A 22,509-nucleotide genomic window follows, 5' to 3' on the forward strand; every position below is an offset into this window, starting at 1 on the left:
TTCTTTCCAAAGCACTACCATCAGAACCCTGCACAAAAAGGGGCAGAAGCAGTGTGTGAAGCCTGGAATACTTAACAGATCCATAAAATTATTTTGGAGCGGGTGCTGAGGCCAGGCACTAAGGATTCTGGCTTGGTCAGGCTCAAGGGTGGGCGAATGGAGGAAAACACTTTTTCCTGTTCTTTTTCCTGTTCTTTTTCCTGTGCTTCCAGTCATCAGTACGAGCGAGCCGGGGGACTGTTGGAGGCTATTTTCTGGCTGGACGATCCATGACTTGGGTGCCTGTGAGTGAAATGCTTCCCTCTGTTTTTCATGGTTTGAAAGCAAAAATTCCAGGTGTGAGAGCAGGTCTGGTGAGGGGACCCAGCCTTTTGTACCCTTTTGACCCCTGAGATGAAGGGGACAGATGAAAGACCCACAGGGAATCACCCCACATGTCTTTGCCAGTGGGCTGCAGCATGGAGCTGCCAGGCCAAAAGGGCAGCTCAGCATCTTCAGGGTTTTCCAGCTTTCAGTTTCTCTGCTAAAGTCAGCAGTAAAAATGTTCCCATTGATGAAAGTTAGGGAATGCTGGCTGCCTAGCTGGGTTTGGAACTTACTGTCCTCAACTCACCACTGATGTTCCCAAGTCAAGAGAGAATTAGTTAATCTAGGAATGTGTTATCCAGTAAAAAGTATTTAGAGATTGAATTAGAAATAATCCCTAATCCCAGGATTTTCTGATCCCTTGCTATTTAAAGCAGAGTTGAGTTTATTGACTAACGATGGAAAAGATATAAACTTCAAACCACTGAAGTATAAATCTTCACTGTGAAGGAAAAAATAATCTATTGGAGGCGCCTTTTCTTGGGAGTGAAATGTACATATAAAGATAATTTAGAGCTGGAAAGGAATAAAAACACCACAGGAATAAAGATTCTTCTCAGCCAATGCCAGACTCTAGAACCATATATCTCTCCAGTGAGTCGTGGGTAATGGAATGCACTTCTCAACCAAAACAGGTTTTTTTCCTTTTTTTTCCTTTGGCTGTGCATTGCTCATAAATTCACTAGGCTAGGTTTTCTGCCTCTTCCACCAGAGACACATACACCTCTCTAAAATGTCATTTCTTAAATGTTTTTTAACTTCTGTCTCAGCCAAATGACATTTAATGCAAAAGCTTAGCTTGATGGTTTTCTCTAATTAGCAGGGGGAAAATTAAAAGATACTAAAATTGAATATTTTTTCCCTCAACCTTGTTCTTTTAAAGAAGATTTCTGGGGTTTTTTCTATTAAAAAAAACCAACAAAAACAAACCCAAACAAATCCCAAAACTTCCTGACTGCTTTTGGCTCCAATCACAGGTGGCTACAGAGGCTGTTTGGTACAGGTCAGTTCTTGCCTCTTCTGAACTCTTTTAGATTCAGAGCAACCTCTAATGCTGTTCACTTCCCAGATTTGTTTGTCAGAGCTGATTCCACCTCTGCAGCTCTCCTGCAGGCTCAGGTGCCAGGCTCAGGTCCCTGTGACCTTCACCTTGAGTACATGACAGGTTTATCTGAGTTTTATTATTGTTTTTATGAGACTGACAGGTTCACACGTGCATTAAACATGCAACTAAGCCCTGATAAAAAATTGCTGCTCCTCTGCAATGTATCTTTTTTATTTCTGTGTCTGATCTACATATCAAGAAAACTGCCCACATTTCTTGCAAGCAGTGGTTGCAAAGTCCTGTTGCAGCAGCTTCTTTAACCAAGAGTTTTGTCAGACACACAAGAAGGCAAATTCACTGTGGGTGTTGATGCCATATTAATGTTTTACCTTGACCAAAGGTGGGAAGCAGATCAGCTTCCATCATTCCTTGTTTCACAGGAGAGAAGAGTTCCTTGTAGGTGATGTGCCTAAAAGCAAACTGGAGGATGAAAAGGCTTGACTTGTCCTTTCGGTAACTTTTAATTTGACCCTGAGAGAGGTGTGGTGTTGGCATGCAGAGAGGTGAGCCTTTGCACCAATAGAAGTAGTAATTAAGTAATTAAGTAGCCTTTTCCCTGTTTAAAAAGCCTTGGAGCTGGCATTCTTACAATTAGGGTGTCAATGAGCCATGGCAGGGACAGCCTACCCTGCCCACAGCCTGCAGTTAAAGCTGACCTGAGGTGTGAGCATTTTCCAGCTGCTGCAGGGCTGCTGCCTCTTTGGACACTAAACACAAAGACCTGCATGCTCCACCACGTCCATGCTCCAGCTCAGGAGGAGCTCCAGGAGAGCATCCCTGTCCCCATGGCTGTGTGAGCCAGCACCACACATGTCAGAGCAGGACTCCAAAGAGGCTGTCTGCAGGACATGGGGAGGTAGAGCAGGGTCAGAGACAGCACTTTGCTGGCTGCCTAAGAAGGGAATGGAGAAATCCAGCGTGTTTCATGGACACTGAGGAGTCTGTGGTGTCACCAGTCTCCCCTCCCTCGGCTGTGCCCCTGTAACAGGTGTGCTTCTCAGGAGAGCCACTGGCAAAGCGAGCCCTGATTCTGAGACTAAGCTTTGCACCGGAATGGAGGCAGAAGAAGGGAGCAGGAACATTCTAAGATAAAAAAATATAGGGTTTTTTGAGAGGTAAACAAAAACTCAACTCTCCATTAGCATCCAGCTGCCTAAACCACAGGGAGATGAGATCCTGGGGAAAGAGACTTCTCTTCTGGGGAAACGCTTGGGTTGATACAGAAGTTCCTCAAAGTGACTTTCTGAGTTTCATCCCTGTGCCCTGTGTTTCAGATTGGAGCATCCCTGATGTCGACTGATGTGGGCAGTGGTTCGTTCATAGGCCTGGCGGGCAATGCAGCAGCTGGGGGCATTGCTGTCGGGGGCTTTGAGTGGAATGTAAGTCAGTTCTCTTGTCAACTAAGATGTCACTGCTTACAAAGGGGTTGGGGTTTCTCTCCAGAATCAGGTGTTTAACAGTATCAGCAGCAACAAGTGCTCAACTCTCAGGAGAGAAGGCTCCAGACATTCCGACAGCCTTGGAAACATGAGATCTTTATTTTTGTTTCAGTGGAATTCACTAGAATTATTAGCTCTTTGGCCTTCCAAGTGGTACATGGCCTTATTTTTAAGCTTTAGTCTGCACTTATGAAGATTAAAATAAAGGATAATGAATGCTGGAAAGGTACTTGGATAATCACAGGATTCTGGGTACAGGGAGCTGAAAAAAAAAGCAAAAAGAAGCAGCACATACTCCCATATTCACTGTAAATCCATGAGAATCAGCAACACTCTCTTCACCTGGCAGCTGCCAAAATGTCACATCTCTGGGGTGAACATCTGTGTGTGAAGGCAGGTCTCATTCTGCCCTGTTGAAGTGGCCTGGAAAATTGCCACTGACACCACACAAGAGCATGAAAACCAGGCCCTTGGTGTGCAGTGCTAATGAAATTTCTCAGCTGATGAGGAGTGAGATCAGTGCCAGCCTCACAAGAAGCATCACTCACCTAACTCTGAATCTCTTGCCTACCTCAGCAGAGAGTGTTAACAGTGCCAAGCACAGGCAGGGCCCACCAAAAGCTCTCTCCTGGGGTGTGTATTCACTGCAATGTTTTTTTCTAGACCATTAAGGTCACCTTTAAATCCTTTGTGAAGAAAACAGAGGTTGAGTTCAGTCTGGTGCATGTAGGACATAATATTGCTGTACTCAAAGGAAATCTATTCAAGTCACTTTAGAAGCTCATGAAGACAAGATTGTCTTTCAGGGCAAATCTAACTTCATGAGTTCAGATTGGAAAGAGAACTTACAGATGCCATTTCTCTCACTCTGTGCCATGGGACATCATTCAGCTGGAGGGATCATATGAGCATCTTTCACCACAGCCAGTCCCTGCCACTGCAGGAGCCATGGCTGTTCTCAATCAGTCACAATCCCTGCTCACAGGGATCAGGGTTTTTTCTGAAAACTTAAATAACCGATCAAAATAAATGTAAGCATGAAAGATAATGGCTGGAGACAACCAGGAGGTGAGGTTTGATGATCCAATGACTTTCATTTACCTTTTAAGTTCTGCTGTTTGGGCTTTTGCTGGGAATCGGAGAAGAAATACATGAGGAATGCCTTTACACTTTCCAAAAGACTCTTCACCTGTGGCAAAGGAACTAAACTGCCTCTTTATCTACCAGTGACAGAAGCACATCTGCACCAGCCTGCAAGGAGAACATCCCAGCAGAGTCTTGCTGTTGCTTATTTTTATGCTCTGCAGGGACAGTCTGCTGCCTCAGCCTCATCACTTGCTAATCAAGCAACAAACAGATGCTCCCCTCCTGCTCTGAATCACTTAACTCTTCACTGCCACAGCATCAGTGGTTTTAAAGGCCATCAAATACACCACCACCTTTCACAGAACTAGAGCAACAGAATACACCATCCTTCTCAAAAGACCAGGGGATGGAAGAGGAAGTGACCCCCATGACAGAGAAATGCAGGTCTTAGGAGGAGAGCTTTGAAAGCTTCTAACTGAATTGTAATAATTCCTCCAGAAGCTGGCTCATCTTATGAGCAGGGAGAAAAGTCAGTCTGCTTCTCATGGCACTGTGCCTTTCTGCTTTCTTAGGATGGCCACTGACAGAAGAGGGGGAAAAGCTGTTCCCATGTGTCAAATCCTGCACCTTTATTTTCTTTCTCTTTAACAGGCCATCTGGCCACTGCTGGCTCTGGGCTGGATCTTCGTGCCTGTTTACATCTCAGCAGGAGTTGTCACCATGCCTGAGTACCTGCAGAAGAGGTTTGGCGGGGAGAGGATCCAAATCTACCTGTCTGTGCTGTCCCTGATTATCTACATATTCTCCAAGATATCCGTACGTATCCAGCTGAACACAGCCCCTGTGTCTAGGGCAGGGATAGGGCATCCTGGTACAAGGCAGGGCTGCTCAGAGAGAACTTGAAAGGACCAGCCCTGCTCCCAGGAACAGCAGCAGTGTGTTAGTGTGCTGCTCTTGCCTCTGTATTGATCATGGAGACCTTTCCTAAGAGAGAGACAGAGCCCTCATTAAACAGCAGTGCACAGTGAGAACTTTACAGGGATGTGCAACTAATTACTAAACAGTGTAAGTACCATGGGCTGTCTTCCTGCTTTTCCTCTTCTATCACATCAAACCTTGGGCATCAGAGATAGAGGAAGGGCTGCATTGCCCCATCTGAAAATCTGGCTGGCTGCATCTTGTAGAGATGAAATTCTCTTAAATTATCATAAACCTGCTGCTGTTCTTGTAGTTGAGTTTTCAGCATTAGATATTTTATGGTTGTTCCTCTCTCTTTCTCTCACTTGTGCTGCACAGAAATGGTACAGTGAAAGGGAGGTAGGTTCTGGCTTGAGACAAAACTCAGCATCTTTTCTCAATTGCTTGTAGCATTGTACCCAGCTGGTAACCAAAACCCAGTGTAGCCTACCGGGTATTTCCCCCTCTTAAATGCCATTCAGAAAGAAACAGAAGTTATGCTCAGACATTTACTAAGAACTACCCGTGCCCTTGGAGGGAGAGGAATGTATTTGAGAGTCCATTACAGAGACTGAAGTTGTCAGTCCTTTGTCTCCAGCTGATTATCCCAAGGTCAGTACAAGCCAGTTTTCACTAGACCCTTCTGAAATACTCAGATCTCAGATTGCCTTGGGAGACACTGACTGGAGATAAAACACTCCTGTGGCTTCAAGGTCCTTCTCCCAGGCTTATTGTGTCTCAGCTCTTGGAAGGGGCATTAAGAGGAGTTCCAGGGTGGGGGTGTGGGGTAGATTTCCTCCTCTAATGGGCAGCTCTTGGTCATGTCACCCACTGCTGTCACCCCTGCCTCCAGCTTTGCTCTGTGGGACCGCAGCATAGCCCTGGGTGACAGAGCTAGTGAGGTCCTATAAAGAGGTGCTTAAAGCCTCTTTACCTGTGAGGGATAAATGGCAACTTTCTCCTGCAGCAGCCCAGAGTGAGCACAGCCACACAGCCAGGGTATGAAACAGAGCTGTCTTTCAGAGTGACCTTCAGCAGAGCAGTATTTGCCAGTGCTTTTCAGAGCAGGACCCTGGCCCCCATCACTGCTGTTTCATCTCAGTGGTTTCTCCTCTGTGCAGCCAATTCATGCATGGCTGACGGATGTGGCTGGGGGAGTTTATGGCCATGACAGGTGCTTTCTATTAAGCAGAGCTATTGTTTGTGGAGAGCTCATTTAGCGGCTGGCTGGACAGCAGGCACTTGGTTACAAGAAGGATTTTTCTCCCTGTGCTTTCTGCCCAAACACAGGTCAACAACCACGGCACTGCAGGGTCTTCTCAGCTTGCAAAGAAAGCAGAGATCTCAATAATCAGTGTTGTCAGAGGACTGATCCTGCATGGCTGCAGGTTGTGTTTGCTGCTGGGAAGCCAAGCCCCAGAAGGGACAGGGATTCCTGGCTGTACTGGCTGTGCCTGTCGTGTCTCAGGCCTGCAGAGCTCAGGGGTTGCTCCTTGCTTTTAAGGCTCTTATTTCAGATACAGCAAATGGAATTCCTGCCCCATCCCTTGTCTCCCTTGGCAAAGGTCTTCACGTGTATCTCACCCCACACCAGACCTGCAGGTGTCCTTCCACCTGCTTTCCCAACATAAACATCTCTCATATCACCTTCTGCAATTTTGAGTGATGTTATCTGTGTAATTCCAGGTTTCACCCAGTTTCTGGTGTCACTCTCTACCAAAGAGAACAAAAACAAAACACAGCTGATGGGGGTTCCTGTATTTCTAGTGAGGTTCTCAGCAGGTATAACCTGTTTTTCTGGGGTCACTCTAATATGCTGAACTGCACAAACAGAGAAACCACCTGTTGACTTCTCAAATAAACAAATCATGGTACAAGACATCAGTGACTCTTTAGGAGTCGTTCAAGAGGGAGTCTCTGGACCATGAGGCAGCCCTGGGAAGAATAAAGCCTCTGCTATCTCTTTCCCTCCTGTGTCTGCCTGTGGATACATGGGCTCTGCTATCCAGGGATGTGTTCACAGTCAGCAAAAGTGACAGTTTTCACCAGTCCTTCTCTGTGCCAGCCAGGATTCTATGACTCAAGATGGTTTTTATTTCAATGACTTTTTGGTCTCTTGGCATAGCACCTTCATTTTCACCCTCCTGCTCTTCCAGATCCTGAAAGCTCTGACCTGGAGGAAAGTTTTGCTTTACAGCAAAACAAGGTTCAGAGCCAAGAGTGCCAACAGCTCTTCTCCTCCCCTTCCAGTTCACCTTTGTGGTGTCCTCCCCTGTCAATGCTTTCAGCTGCAGAGGGCTGCAGGCTGCTTTATTAGATTTCATTTGCACGAAGCACTGCTAATGCCAGACTGCCCTTGGTTTTTTTTTATTCCAGGTAGATATTTTTGCTGGAGCATTGTTCATCCAAACCTCTTTGGGATGGAACATCTACTTGTCCACTGTGCTCTTGCTAGCAGTGACTGCTGTCTACACCATAATTGGTAAATAGCTGGTTCTAAAGGACACATTATAAACTGGAGCCTAGGATAGAAGCTTCCCATTTCCTACAGAGGGGAAAGAGTATTCAGGTCCTGGTCTGAGGGAGAGATTGCCCCAGTTGCTGGTAGTACCTGTCTTGTCACTCCCAGCTGTTGGAGACCTTTGACTCTTCCCCTCTCCCCTCTTGGCCCAATGGAAACTGGTACGAGGGGATCATCACTGTTTTTAGAGGATGTTCTAACACTGCACAAGGCTCTTGGCTTCCTCTGTGCAGGAAGTTACCACTGCCCATATTTGCTAATTTGTTCCCTTTCTGTAACTTTAGCTGTTAAGATGCTGAGCTGCCTCCAAGTTCTCTCATGAACATGGAAAACCTTCCACGCTGTTCCTCACAGGAGGCTTTTGACAGCTGTGGGCTCCAGGGGACCAGCTCAGTCCTGAAATCACAGGGCTGGGGCTAAAGGAAGCTTTTTTCAGGTGAGGTACCTGTTTCCCTGTGCAAGGTGACACACTGACTGCTGTCTCTGGTTCTCCTGGCAGGGGGGTTGACTGCTGTGATTTACACAGACCTGCTGCAGACCGTGATCATGGTGCTGGGAGCTTTCATCCTCATGTTCATAGGTAAGGGGGACCTGCAGTGCCACCACACAACAGTTTAGTGGTCTCAAGGCCACTAGACCTTAGCAGAGTGTCTCACCCTTTCACATGTGGTGCAGAAATGAGTTTTAACCCCTCACAGAAGGGGTTAAATGCCAGCCCAAGTCTCATTCTCCAAGCCATCATACTTTCTTCATCCTTTGCACTAACTGTATGGGGGTGAGGATCTGGATAACTTCACCTCACTGGAGTTGCCAAAGAACTTTGGAAAATCACATTCTCAGAGCCAAATTCAGCTCTCATTAAGCCCATGTCAATTCAGAGTAATCCTGCTGACTTCCATTGTTGACTTTTGGAGTTACTGTGGAGATACATGTGTGTGTAACTGAGCATTATAAAACAGTAAAGAACAACAAGGAAATGACAATCTGTTATGGCACGTGCCACAGTGAGATCCCAGAGAGTGACCTGTGTCTCTGAGCCCAGAGCACAACACAGAAAATGCTGATGATTTAAGATGAAGGGATGTGTTCTCGTTTGGTACTCTGATAACTGATTTATTGAACACAGCCTTGATTAGGTGCAGGGACAAGAACAAAATATTGGGCTAAAGGCACAGGGTTAAATGAGGGACAGAAGGGACAGATCTGAGGGTCGAGTTCCAACAGGGATAAGAGAAAGTGGTGCAAGGGAGTGGCTAAAGACTGAGAGAACCAAGGGGATAACAGGGGCGGAACAACACAGCAAAACAGAGCCAATGGGGGTTAAGGGGAGGAAGAACGTTCTAGGAATGGTACATGAATGGTAAACAGGGGCTGAACAAGGGTGATGTCAATCCCCATACACTTTCAGAACACCAGAACCCAAAAGGCACCAACATGTGGCTGCAAAAGGCCAATGGGAGGGAGCCCTTTTCTTATTGTATCCTATAGGGGTGTCTCTCCCCTTTTGCCTCTGCCCCTCCGGGGCTGAGGTATGACCACCCTGGTGGCAGACCCCTGGGACTCCACAACCTTCATCAGTCTTTGTTTTAAGCCTTCTTGGCAAACAGAAATAGCTAAACCAGGTGTATCTTTTTTCATGTTATACTTTCCTGCTCTAGCTCTCAAAGGGTGTATAAGTGAAAACTAGATGCAGATGACATTGCAGGGATTAGGATCCTGGAGTTTTTCCTGCATCCTCTCCCAGAATGTGTTGCTTAAACCACAAGGACTCTGGGCAAAATCCAGCTGATTTCGGTAGAAACTTTGACTTCAAAAAGCAAGAGCAGAATGAAAAGACGATAAGAGGAAGATAAAAGAAAAGTAATCACGAGACTCAGATAAGATAAAACCTTTGCATGATGCAACAGCCCTTAAATCACTGGCATTTTCTTTGCAGGATTTGAAAAAGTTGGTTGGTATGAAGGACTTCAGGAGAAATACTTCACAGCAATACCAAAGATAACGGTTCCAAACACAAACTGTCACCTCCCACGTGAAGATGCTTTCCATTTGTTCAGGGATCCCATCACAGGAGACCTTCCCTGGCCTGCCCTTATGTTTGGTCTCACTGTGGTGGCTCTTTGGTTCTGGTGCACTGACCAGGTAAATGAAATCTTTCCCTCAGCAGACAAACCACTACAGTGTTATTTTCAGTCAACTCCTCAGTCTGTGGTTCTGTGAGCTAAAAAATCACTGTGCCTCAGTGTGCAGGAGTTGCTACCTTTTTTTTTCTGGTCTAGACCAGAATGTCTCACTCCTTCCACCTTCTCAGCAAGCTGCTAATCTTATGCACTTCTTAGTGCAGTGAGAACAGGTTGTTTTCATCCATCTTTATCCCACTGTGGGCTGGTGAGTACTGGGAGTCTTCATGACAAGGTATAAAAATATTAATCTGGAGCTGGCTGTGCTGTGCCCTTGAGTAGACCTCCAGACAATATTCCTCCATTCATATTCCCAGATGTCTAATGTCCCTTATTCCTTTTCAAGCTACAGACAAGGAAAGCTGAGTGTGTTTCTCGAGATGTGGTGCTTCTGTACTTTTAGATGGGATAATTATGAAACCCCACCACTGAGCTCTTACCAGAACTCCCACAGTCTGCTTAATTCTGTGTCTCTTGCTGCCATACAGCTGCTGTCTCCAGCCCTCAAGGTGGCTTCATTTCAGTCAAGGGTGAAATTATTCCTGTAAAGGAAATTTCCACGCTGCCCTCTCCTATAGCCTGTGGACTGAGCTCTGAGTGGTGGCAGCAGGCTGCAGCCAGTGAGGTGGGAAAGCTGTCCTTGGCATGCAAAACACCCTGGGATCCTGCGGGATGAAAGTCATCCCTGAGAAGGAGAGACAGAGAGAACAGATCCTCTCTCTGCTGTGCTTCTGTTTCATTCTCTCTTCCCTCTCTGCTCTGCTTCCAGGTGACGGTCCAGAGGTCTCTCTCTGCCAAGAACCTCTCCCATGCCAAAGGTGGATCACTGCTGGCAGGATATCTGAAAATCCTTCCTGTGTTTTTCATTGTCATGCCAGGAATGATCAGCAGAGTTCTTTACCCAGGTAAGCCTTCCCATCTTCCTTGACATGGGGCTCCATACCTGCTGTGACCACTAATCCCACACAGGTCTGCCAGCACTTTTACATCTGAGGAACTGCTGTCCTGCAGGCATGTTCATAGAGATTCCTATTGCATCATGGTGCTTCCAAGCCCTACCTCCACCTCCAGTTCTCCCACAGTGGCAGAAATCACCAGAAGTAGCCATAAGGGGCTTACTTTGCCACTGGGATCATGTAGCTCCATGCAGTGGACATTGCATTCATCTGTCTGTCTGTCTGGAGTCAGTGAAATTAAATTCATGGAGCACTGAGGTTGTCCTTTGGATCCTATGGATTACATCCATTAAATATTTTGGAGAGTTTTAGCAACCTACCACACAGATTCATTTAGGTCCTGGTGGATTAGGTTAAATGACTCTCCCTTATATCCTAAGGCACTCTCATTGCTGGTTTCTCCAGAGCCTTCCCCTTTCCAGGAAGAATAACTTGGTTAGAAAGAAGAAAGAACCCATTTCCCAGATTTTCTAAATAGGAGTAAATGGGACTCCAGCATCCCTGGGAACCCAGCTGACAGGTTCATGGAAACAGTCCAGTTCCCACAAGTGACAAATCATCAAGGATTACAGTTATGCAACACCCAGGAGACTTTTAGCTGTATCCTGAACAGAATTTCAAAATGTCACCTCAAAGTTTCACCTCTATCATATGATATAAAGCATTTTCCAGCTCCACTCATTGTAGCTGTGCTCTACCTCTGAATTTATATGAAACTGCACAAGGCTGAACTGAACAGGATTTGTTCCCTTGATCTAAACAAGCTGTGGCTCAGTGGGGTTTGCACTGACTCCTTGTTGTTTCCCTGTGCCCCGCAGATGAAGTGGCCTGCGTGGACCCAGACATCTGCACAAAGGTCTGTGGAGCTGCTGTGGGTTGTTCCAACGTTGCCTACCCCAAGCTGGTGATGGAACTCATGCCTGATGGTGAGAAACACCCTTGTGGAGCTGGGCTTGAGCCAGGCTCTGCACGGGGAGAATCAGGCTGCCCTTACCCATCCTAAGGATGTGGAAATCTTACAGCAGACACCAGACTGCAGGATGGAAAAAGCAGTGCTCAGAGGCCCAAGGCCCAGTCCTGATTCCTCTTCTGTGTTTTGCTCCCTCAGGGCTCCGGGGTTTGATGATTGCAGTGATGATGGCAGCCCTGATGAGTTCCCTCACCTCCGTTTTCAACAGCAGCAGCACCCTCTTCGTTATCGACATCTGGCAGCGCATCCGCAGGAAGGCCTCCGAGCAGGAGCTGATGATTGTGGGCAGGTCCTTACATTTATTTATGTCTTGTTCCTCTCATCATCTGTTCTGAGTGCAGCTTTTACATCCTCCAGGCCGGACTCACTGAGAAAAATCTGGTGCCTGCAATATAGAGCTGGAGCAGAGCTTGGGAAGAGCACTGTGTTTTCCAGCTTCATCTTCATATTCATCAGGACAGGCCTGGTCAAGGAGAAACTGAGTGTTCCACTGAGCTAAGCAGATAATTGCCTCTCTTCTCTCTAAACTTATTATAAATACTGCTTTAAATGAAATTTTTAGAAAAGCCAAAAGTGCTCTTGAGTCATTGTCACCAGAGGTCTATAAAAATGTTATTTTTGCATCAGACAGGAGTGATATGTGGCAGTTAGTTTTGTTTTTTGGTTTTTTTTCAGGGAAAAGTGAAGAGCTGAGCCTCCCAGCTTTCTTTCTCTGTGATAGCTTGTAGTGTCCTTTGCTTAGAAGCTTTGGTGCTGCTTTATATCAGGGCACATAAAGTTCTCCTCCAGACAGGGGGATTTAGGCTGCATTCAGTGTGCAGATTTTGCTCTCCAGTCATGAGCATTAAGTTCTGGACTTCTCTGAGGTGTGGCTGAAGGCTGCAGGCAAACTCACATTTCACCATGGCACAGTGGGTAGAGGACAAGTACCTCTTGTTCAGCACTATGGACAAACCTCTGTGGCACACGGTGCAAAGGCACAGGAAGGTTACAATATTCACCTGAGACCCCAAACACAATTTCAGTAAGTAGCAAATGAGTTGGAATTTGGCAAAAGCAATAGACTGAGCACATTTCCTGCTTGGAAACGTGGCAGAAAGGTTGCTTCCACAACCCACCAGCTCCCTCTTTCTGTCACATCCAAGAGCAAGGTCACTGAATGTCACACTTTTGGACACACCAGGCTCACGTTGGGAGAACAATTTTCTCTTTTCCTGTGTACACAAGGAAAGGTTCTTGAGAGTGATCTGTGGATTTTTTCTTAGGAAATTCCAAGAGAATCTGGGAGTATGTTTTGCTGCAAATCTACCTATAGAGTTAATACAAATTTATCCTTCTCTCTCAGAGTCTTCACCCTCATCCTTGTGGTCATCAGCATTCTCTGGATCCCAATCATTCAGTCAGCCAACAATGGAAAGCTCTTTGACTACATTCAGTCCATAGTCAGCTATCTGTCCCCACCAATTGCAGCCCTCTTCCTCTTGGCAATCTTCTGGAAGAGGATTAATGAGCCTGTAAGTGAAGTGTCAACAACCAATTGATACATGTATTTATTTTGATAAAACAAATACATATCGCTTCCCTCAGTACCTAGCCTTTGAGACTCTTAAAACTTGGAGCCAGTCCAGCTCAAGTGTGACAATTAGACAGCCTTTCCTGGCACAAATTAATGAATCTTATCCCAGTCTCTAAAGGGTGTGGGTTTGCTTCTAGGAAGTCACTGCAAGTGGTACATTGTGGCAGTCCCATGTGAAGGAATGAAAGGGAAGTTGTTCTGCCATTTAGGGATGATGTGTCAAAGTCTCATTGGAGGAGCATTGTTAGGAGGAGATTCTTGCATTGTTTGTGCTCTGTGTGCTCCATGTTGATGAGCAGTGAGACAAAATGAGGATTTTTACCTGAAAAAATTCTCCATTGATGAAACTCTGTGTGGATTTCCATCAGGCAAAAAAAGTCTTGGGAAAGAGGGAGAAGAGAGGGAAAACTACAAGCAGAGGTAATTTGCAGTGACCTTTTCTTTGTGTTTGCCTTTTCTCAGGGTGCTTTCTGGGGTCTCATTGTTGGTCTTGTCGTTGGTCTGGTTCGGATGATCATGGAGTTTGTTTATACCGCCCCGTCTTGTGGGGAGGAGGACAGGAGACCAGCTGTGCTAAAGAACGTGCACTACCTCTACTTCGCCCTCATCCTCTCTGCCATCACTACCATTGTCATTGTCATCATCAGCCTCTGCACCCCACCCATCCCTGAAGAAAAGGTAAGTGACTTGCAGTGACACCCTTTGCCCAGAGCCCCTGGCTACCAAAAGTCCCTGAGATCTGCCCTTTCCTGCTCCTGCAGTGGCTAAGAAATGCTGTGCAATGCATGTGCTGCCAAGAGGCCCTTGTTCCTCAGCTCTTCCTAGTGCCCAGGCTGCTGAGCTTTAATACTGCTGAGCACTGAGTGCTTCAAACTGAGTGTGAGCTCCCATGCTGTGCCCAGAGCTGGGCAGACACCACAGCCCATCCTAACTGGAGTAGAAAGAACAGAAGAAGGGGAAGAGGATGAAATCACATTACAGAGCACTGCTGAGGAGGAATTAAATATATCTAATTGTAGCATCTAGCCTGTTTCAGCAGAGCCAGCATCAATCTTGCAGGCAAACAAGATTAATATCTTTTGCAACATGGGCATTTAGGAAAATAACATTTTGTCCCAATGTGATCTCAATTAAATTTAATAACTTTGAGGAAGCACAACTTTCTTTTACTTAGAACATTAAAATGGTGCAGAGTTGGGAGGTTTTATAATATAAATCCTTAAAGCAACTCTTCCCAGTCCCAAGTTTTAAAGCAGCTGCCAATATAACAAAACTGCCACCTACCTCTCAGCAAAGGTTACTGGATAGATTAAAAAGACCTATTTTTTTCCTGTCTAACTGCATGAGAGAGAAAATGCTGTGATGGTATCAATCTGTTGCTTCCTCATAACTTGTAAAGCATTAACCAGCTCCATCAATTTTTGATGAAATGTTATAGGTGTCAAGGATACCCCACTCCTAAAGATTACATGAAAGCAGGTGCTCAGATAGGGGAGAGGAGGGGGGAGAGAGGCTGTCTTTGTGTCTGCTTGGAGATAAACTCTCAGCTTTTATTAGCTATCAGAGGATCCACATGGGAGAGAGAAATACTGGCAAGGAGGCACCATTAGTTCTGCTGCTTACGTTGTTCATGACTGCTCAGGGGTGGCCAGATGGTTGCCAGCAATTAATTACTGTGGTTTAATGAGTTCCCACTTATCATCTGACCTGTGATAGCTAAACATGTGCAGTGCTCCCTGCCCACAGCAATAGCAAGATAAGATGCATTAACACAGCACTGGTGAACAGTGAGCATCAAACCAGCGGTTCAGGAGATGGAGAAACTGGCTCCAGCATCTCCAGACTTTTTAGTCTGACCTCAGAGGTATGAAAACATTTCAAGCATCTTCCAGGAGGGGCATTTCAGCACAGACCTCACTATAAAAGAATTAAAGAAAGTGAGGTTATGAACTGAAGAGATTCCCCAGGGGAGATTTTCAGTGGTATTTCTACTGAAATGTGTGAGTTTATAGGTGCTGGATGTAAATGACCTTATTTGACACATTCTTCAAGAGCCAGGGGTATGGTCAGGGAGGGCAGGATTTTGTCTGAAGCAGCTGTGTGCAGTTATCCCAGAGGAACAAAGGATGAGAGGTGGTGGCTGCCCCGCCTCAGGTGCCTCTGGAGAGCCAGGGAAGGAGGAGAGCTTGCTGAAGGTCCAGGAACTAACATCAGCTGGGCTTTTTGGGGGAAGTTTTCTCAATAGGGTTGTTCAGGATAGCCTTTTGGTATGCTATGGACCCCACATAGTGCTGAGCTCAGTACCTGACCTCTGTGTAAGAGATTCTGTTGTAGAAAATGAGTGAGAATTAATGATACTGCCTGTGGCAGTGAAAGGCTGGACACAGAGATCCAGATCAATCATCTGATATTTGTGGGGCAGAGAGCACATGGGATGCTCTCTGCCCCTCAGTGTCTTCCCACCACAAGGAAAATGGAATGGACTGCCAGGAAATTCATGCCACTAAGCTCATTCCCCCTTTCCATAGCTCAGTAGGAATGGGAGAATCTGTCCCCATTTCTTTTTTTGTCTGATTCCATTCAGTTTCTACTGTTTATCCCTGATTTCAACAGGAAAATCTGCCCTTGTTCCTCAGAGAACAGCCAAAGGGAATCTGTGGGGTTTAACTGAAATAGGAGACAACACTGCTGGGTTTCTGCCTGTCTGGTATCAATCTGAGTGGGCAGCACTGAGACCAAAACTTTTTGTTTTCCTGGGTCAGATTCACCCCAGGTTTTCCCTAGACATGAGCAGAGGTGTGGGTTTGGACCATCACTTCTGGTGACGTGGTTTCTCATGGTTTGCTCCCTCATCTCCAGCGGGTCTGTGGCTGTGCTGTGCTGGCTCAGGGACAGAAGTGTTTGGGGAAGGAAGGGCAGGGGCTGGAGATCAGGGTGGGTGTGCCAGGCTCTGTCTGGGTAGAAACTGGCACCTGGCCTTTGTGTTTGGCCATTATTTCCTAGGCATGCAGGTGGGCAAACCGGTGGTGAAGAGCCTGAGCATTGCTGTGGCCGTGGCTGGGAGGGGGACGCTGTGCTGGGTGTCCTGCATGAGGAGCTCTGGGGCTTCCTGGTGAATCAGTTCCCTTCCTCAGCCTCAGGTATATACTCAGGGGCTGGTTCTGCTCGTCCCTAACTGCAGTGCTTGGGGATGGAATGATGAAAGACACGGTACAAGAGCTAGGAATTGTGTCATTTGTTTTGTCAAGCAAAAAGAGCAGAAAAACAAGCCGGCAAAGACAAAGCCGAGGAAATACAGTGATAGATCATACCTCAGCAGATGTAAATCACCACAGCTCCATTGCCTTCAAAGACCAGGAACAGCTGTTGAGCACAGTTATGTCACTTTGCACCAGCTGAGGATCTACACTGGACAACTTTAAATATTGAATCTCAATGCTTTTGAGATAGTAAATGGGCGAAAGGAGAAAAGAGATTTGTATCTGATGTTAGAGTGGTACAGCTAATGTTCCTGGCTTTAAATGAATTACAATCTGAGAACTGCAAGCTGTAGCATTTTCTCCTGCTGTTTTGGACACTCTCCCATCCCTGTGGTGATTGATGCTGTGCTGGAAAACAAGTATGCAAGGAATTTGTTTGGTATGCTCCAGAGTTCATATGTCTTCATTGTAGGTAGTCCATATTGTGTCACGCCGTCCTTGAAAACCCTGCAAAAGAGCTTACAATTAAATTTGAGACTGTGAAGCTGAAACACAACTGTCAGGTGCCAGATGGCATTTTGGAACAGAAGGATTTATTCTAGTTTACAAACAACAAAAGAAAAACTTTGCTGAGTTCTCGCAAACTCCCTTTCCCAAGGAGACTGTGAGGGAGGAAAGGGAGGGGAGCAGCCCACAAAGCACTGAGTGCTGCACCCCAGGGCTCAGGGCTCACCCCGACAGGCTGATGGATTGGCAATTCCACCGGCTATACTCTGGGCTTGGGATGTTCTCCCTGTGTCTCGAGGTCTGGCTTCAGTGGCTCCCCTTGGTGCAGAGCTTAGGAGGAGCAGCAAGCCCACCTGGGCTGGGCTGAGCCCACCCTGTGAGCTCTGAGGTGCTGCAGCTCCCACAGCATCCCTTGGTGGCTCTGAGAGCCAGACACGCTCAGCCCTGTGGGTGCTGACAGGAGCAAACTAAGGGGGCCTCAGGGCTCCCCCAGCAGTGCTCAGGGTTACTCTGCAGGTGGGAGCAGAGCCTCAGGGCTCCCCAGGACCCAGCACAAGGCTCCCTCCTGCTCCCCTGCCCTTGGGCATGGTGGCTTCAGGCAGCACTTCCGAGGTCCCAGTCAGTAAAGCTGACACAGCTCCCCTGCAGGCAATTCTTAATTAGGTATTTTCCTGCTTTCTCCAGGCACCCAAGACACTGCCACCATCTGCCTCCCCTGCCCATCCCTCTGGGGATGCACAGGCAGGCACAGCCAGCCCCATGGAGGCCTCCATGGCCACACAGAGCTGCTGCTCTGCCCCAGTGGCAAGGGGGAGAAAGGGGAATGCAGCCAGCCCAAACCCAGCGGAGCTCCAAGCTGGTGTGATGCTTCACCAGGAGCTCTCTGGGGTGCTGCTTTGCTTTTCTGGCCATGGAGGAGACACCAGCTCCTGGGTGGGTCAGTGGGATGATGCCATGAGGTTCCCTGTGTCTATTCTGCTTTCCAGCACAGCCAATACACAACTGGGAATTGCTTCCCTCTGGAGAGTCCAAGCCCCAGGTACACCCCAACCCTTGATTATGGTGCAATATGCAGAGACAGTGGTTCAGTGACACATGAGTAAAGGAGAGTAAAAAGGAAAAAAAGTTTTGGAAATTCTTTAGTACCCTGAAACTTTACTGTGTTCCAGTGACATTTCCTAAGTGATTAAAAAAAAAAAAGAATCCCCGAGAAAGATGAGGATCATCAAATCAAAGCAATTTAGCACTTCATGACAAGAAAGATTAGCCCTGCCCAATGCTCATCTTGGTTGAAAATGATTTAAATAAAGCTATAAATCTTCTGGAAATTATGCAACATTTTGTGTCAGCTGGAAGCTTCTGCCTGGATTTTTGTGTGCAAAATTCAAAAATTAAACTCATGTTACTTTGTAAGTGACCCACTGGGGAAGTTCCATATTTCCACATGGGCAGAGCAGGGAGGCAGCTGCTCCTGGGGCACGTGTGTGACTTTGCCTGCCCTGCTGTCACCACTGCACCTCTGCACTGTCCCCCCTGTGTCCCCCTGCCAGGCAGCGTGGGCTGGAGGGGGAGGGCAGCCGCTGGACTCGGGAGCTGGGGCTGGGAGGGATGGATGAGCCTGTCCCTGCTGCTTGGCCTGGCCAGGGCAGGGGTCAGGAAGAGCCACCCAGATCCTGGGCATGCCAAGGTCAGCCACAGCAGCAGCAGGCTTGGCTTAACCCCAAATCCCTGAGCCCCTGGGGTGTCTGACCACCCCACAGCTGCCAGAGGGCCACTGAGGTTTGTAAGATCAATGTCTCCTGTGCACTCCTTGTGTCCCAGAGAGAAGAGTTTCAGGCTTGCTCTAGGATAAGGGTTTCAGAACTTGGGCATTTGTAAAGCAGACTGATTGTCCTTTGTGTCTTTCTGCAGAGACAGGCAATGTCTTGTATTGGCCCATCAGAGAAATCTGGAATTTAAAAAAAATATTCTAGGGCACAACAGCTGTCTGTGACTGACTGTATCCAGAGGGGGTATCTTGGCTTCTTTTTCAATTTTTTTTTTTATTTATTTGACTTTATTACCCTTCCCTGTTGGAGGGCTGCCAGTCTGGATGCAGACCATCATTATTTCAGATTAATCACATGAGCCTTGCAAATAGGAAGCTGCTTCTCCAATGTCTACTAAAGGGTTACTCCTCAGAGACAGGGATGGAACAAGTTATTTTAAAATATGGAAGGAGAGAAACCAGACTATTTCACTTTTTTTTTTTTTTCCAGCTTTTCAACTCCAGCTGGATGGTGCCAACCTCCTTAGCCAGCATGTGGGCACCTGTGCAGGAAGGGAGGGAGGGAATGTGGGAGATCACCCCAGATAGGACTCAGCATCACCTTGGACCTGTGCCTCTCAAGGAGGGAAATGTCTGGGTGGTCACACTGAGACAGGCAGTGACCAGTTCCTCTGTTCCACTTTGCAGCTGGACAGCCTCACATGGTGGACCAGGCACAGAAAACCACCTGCCATAAACCTGAAAAACGATGGGAGTGAAGCAGCAGAGACCTCAGAACACAGAGAGAAGGAGCTGGTGGAAACTGCAGCTCCAGGAGATGAGGAGGAGCCAGGTAGGGGTGAACAAACACACTCATGTGCCTGGGAGTGCACAGCCAGGATCCCATGCTAATCCCTAAAGTACATGAGGGTGCATTCACTGGAGCTGGGGCTTGTATTTACAGTTTTAAGGATGTGACAAATGAAATTGTTGTGGTTCTTGGCCCTCCCAACATACCTTGATGTCAGTTCCCTCTGAATGGCTCAGAAGAGCTGCCATTCCTGAAAAAACAGAGCACCAATAAAAACAGCAGCACAGTCTGAGGGGACCAAGAGACCCTGGGAGAAGACATGTGCACTTTGTGGATGCCCTAGAATGAACCCACAGGCCTCACTTTTCTCATTTCCATGATGCCAACAGGATCTTTTCATCTTCCCTTAGGATGCAAGCCATGGTTAAAACTCAGACCTTAAACAGCTCTGTGTCCTCCCAGAGGTATTTGATAGGAAGGCAGAGCAAAGTGAACTGAAAGAGTTGTCAGGAGACAGAACAGTAGCAGGAGATGCTACATAGGCTAGTTCTTTTCTGAGTGGACAGAGCTTTATTCTGCAAATAAAGCAGAAAAAATGCAGCTTTCTGGTTTTGAGCTTCGAAGGTTACAGAGCAGGAATCTCAGAATAAAGGCACACATGAGACTTCTTCACTCCTTCCATTTGCTGGTCAGTCCAAAGGGCACTGGAACCAATCACAACTAAGCTTAACAGAAGTGAACATCTAAACAAATCCCTTGTTTTTTTCTTCCCCAATAGAGTAAATTTGGGTTTAAGGTGAATGCAGTTATTCAGCATTGTTTCTTATCAACTCCTAGTTCACTAGCTCAGATTTTTATAAACAAATATCTTGGTATTTTGGTAATTAGCAGAGATGAGGAAGGAAATGTGAAACACAGCAGCTGACAGTTTAATGAGGGTTTTTTCCTGGGTAACACCTTTTTTCGAGGCCCTATAACATCATGCATTTAAAAAAAAAAAAGGTTCTATTTGGAAAGAACAGTGAGTGAAATACACACAGCACAGGAATGACAATTAAAACACACACTTCACCTGGCATGCCATGTGTAATGAACAAGCTGAGATATCTCTAAATGGACCATCATGCTGTCAGGAATTTTTAAAAGTGTATGGAATCTGGGTTGGGGAGGAGGGGGAAGAGGTTTGTTAATTAACTAATGAGTGAGTGGTGCAATCAACCTACTGCAATCAGGCTGTGCTGTACATGGTCTAGGGAGAAGTTTCCTTTTTTTCCTTTTCCTTTTTCTTTTCCTTCTCCTTTTTCTTTTCCTTCTCCTTTTTTTCCCCTTTTCCTCATTTCCTTTTCCCCTTTTCCATTTTCCTTTTCCCTTCTTTCCATCATCTTGCACCTCCCACACAGCGTTCCTCTCAAGCCCCACTCCAGACTGGCCAATGCACCTCCAAAGGACTGGGAGAAGGGAGGGAGGAGGCCCAGCAGGTTCTAACAGCCATGCTTTGGTCCCTGTCTGGCAGCAGCCACACGTCCCTGCTGGAAGGTGGTGTGTATGTGGCTGTGCGGTCTGTCCTCCGGCCCCACGCCCGCCCTGTCCCCGGAGGAGAAAGCTGTCCTGGAGCAGAGACTCACCAGCATCGAGGAAAAGCCCCTGTGGAGGACAGTGTGTGATATTAATGCCATTCTCCTGCTGGCTGTCAGTGTTTTCCTGTGGGCATATTTTGGCTGAGCTGGCTCAGGCATGGCTTTGGTTGCTCTCCGTGTCCCAGCTGGGAGCATCAGGCAGCACAGCCCTTCCCTGCAGGCAGCGCTTGCTGGGAATGACTGTGGGGCTCAGTTTCCCCCTAGGGGGTACCAGAACTCGGCACTGGTCACATCTGGGATGCAGGGGATGTGTGGGATAGCACGTGGGGCAAGTCAGCAGCTTTGGGGTCAAGTTTAAGGGTGCAGAGCTGAGCCCAGCAAGGAGCAAAGGCTTTGGAAAGTCCAGCCGTGGCATGGCTGGGGCCTCTCTCAGGGCTGACTTTGCTCTGCTGTGCTTAGGGGAAGGAGTTCTGGTTCACAGTGGTGTGGGGAAGGAGACTTAAACACTAGCTGTGTTTTTTTATATGGCCAAATTTCAGATAGGATCAGTTGGGGAGCACTGGATTAACTCAGCATGACAACCCTGGCTCCCACAGCCTCCCCACAACCTGTGGGGGACCCCTCCCACACCACCCCTGGTTGGCATCAGCAGTGGGTACAGGGGCTTCTTCCTGCTCCCTGAGCCCCCCATCCTGCCCCCTCTGGGCTTACACCAGCCTGTGCCTGTTTGCTCACAGGGCTGATGCTGCCCCTTAACAGCATTTCCAGCAATAAAGGTGCCTGAGTAACCAAGCCAGTCCTGACTGTGAGTTATTGTGGTGATCTGTCCTGCTCTGACACACAAAGAGCTCCCTGGCTGTGGCAGGGAAAAGAAATATCCTTCCTTGGGGCCTGGATCAGCATCTCACTTTCTTGAGCAAGTTTGGGCTCTTCTGACCCGTCTTGGTGCCACCATGTATAACGTGGCACAGCCAAAATCTTGGAAACCACCAAGAGACAGCAGCACCCATGGATAACATCTGTGCCTGGGAAGGCTGAAAATGCCCACAGGATGTGACCCTGCATCCAAAGGGCAGGTCCAAGTTACCACGGGTGTGGGCAGGTGAGGGCACACAGAGAAGCACAGCAGCATAAAGGTAAAGAAAATGAGTCATGAGTCAGCAAGGAGGGAAGAAAAAAGGCTCTGTTTCCACCAGGCACAGGAAAGTTTGGGCCATGATTTCCCTGCCTATCCTCAGTTTGGATGGAGCTGATTGGGGTCTGTGCTGGCCTCATGGCCTCATTTGCTCATTCTAAGAGGAAAAAGTAGATTTCCTTTAGACAAGGGAGCTCCCAGTGCCATGAACTGCCCATCCATCCCCACGGGAAGGGACACATCACACAGAGCTGGTCCTGCCTTTCCAATACTCAGTTTCAAGCAGACAGAGCCCAGATCAGAGGGTGCCTCAAAACATTTAGACAAAATCAAATTACCAGCAGTGATTAACAGCTGTCAAATGTCTAATAATAAC

The 22,509-nt window shown here is 47.2% G+C and overlaps 1 protein-coding gene across 1 annotated transcript; it reads left to right on the forward strand.

The window, feature by feature from the left end:
- Positions 1 to 254: 254 nt before the first annotated feature.
- SLC5A9 (solute carrier family 5 member 9) lies at positions 255 to 22,378 on the forward strand. Its single transcript, XM_033516518.1, has 13 exons — positions 255 to 284; positions 2,746 to 2,850; positions 4,648 to 4,812; positions 7,330 to 7,435; positions 7,974 to 8,054; positions 9,411 to 9,616; positions 10,424 to 10,559; positions 11,429 to 11,536; positions 11,719 to 11,869; positions 12,926 to 13,094; positions 13,619 to 13,834; positions 19,319 to 19,463; positions 20,935 to 22,378. The coding sequence occupies exons 1-13, from the start codon at positions 270 to 272 to the stop codon at positions 21,141 to 21,143; spliced, it is 1,812 nt and encodes a 603-aa protein (XP_033372409.1). The 5' UTR covers positions 255 to 269; the 3' UTR covers positions 21,144 to 22,378.
- The last annotated feature ends 131 nt before the right edge of the window (positions 22,379 to 22,509 follow it).

The sequence above is a fragment of the Parus major genome, chromosome 8, assembly GCF_001522545.3.
Source record: "Parus major isolate Abel chromosome 8, Parus_major1.1, whole genome shotgun sequence".
Lineage (NCBI taxonomy): Eukaryota > Metazoa > Chordata > Aves > Passeriformes > Paridae > Parus > Parus major.

Coding starts and splice junctions, on each gene's coding strand:
- SLC5A9 (XM_033516518.1), top strand. Junction 9,617..10,423: donor GGTTCTGGTGCACTGACCAG/GTAAATGAAATC, acceptor CTCTGCTTCCAG/GTGACGGTCCAGAGGTCTCT. Junction 11,537..11,718: donor GATGGAACTCATGCCTGATG/GTGAGAAACACC, acceptor TTGCTCCCTCAG/GGCTCCGGGGTTTGATGATT.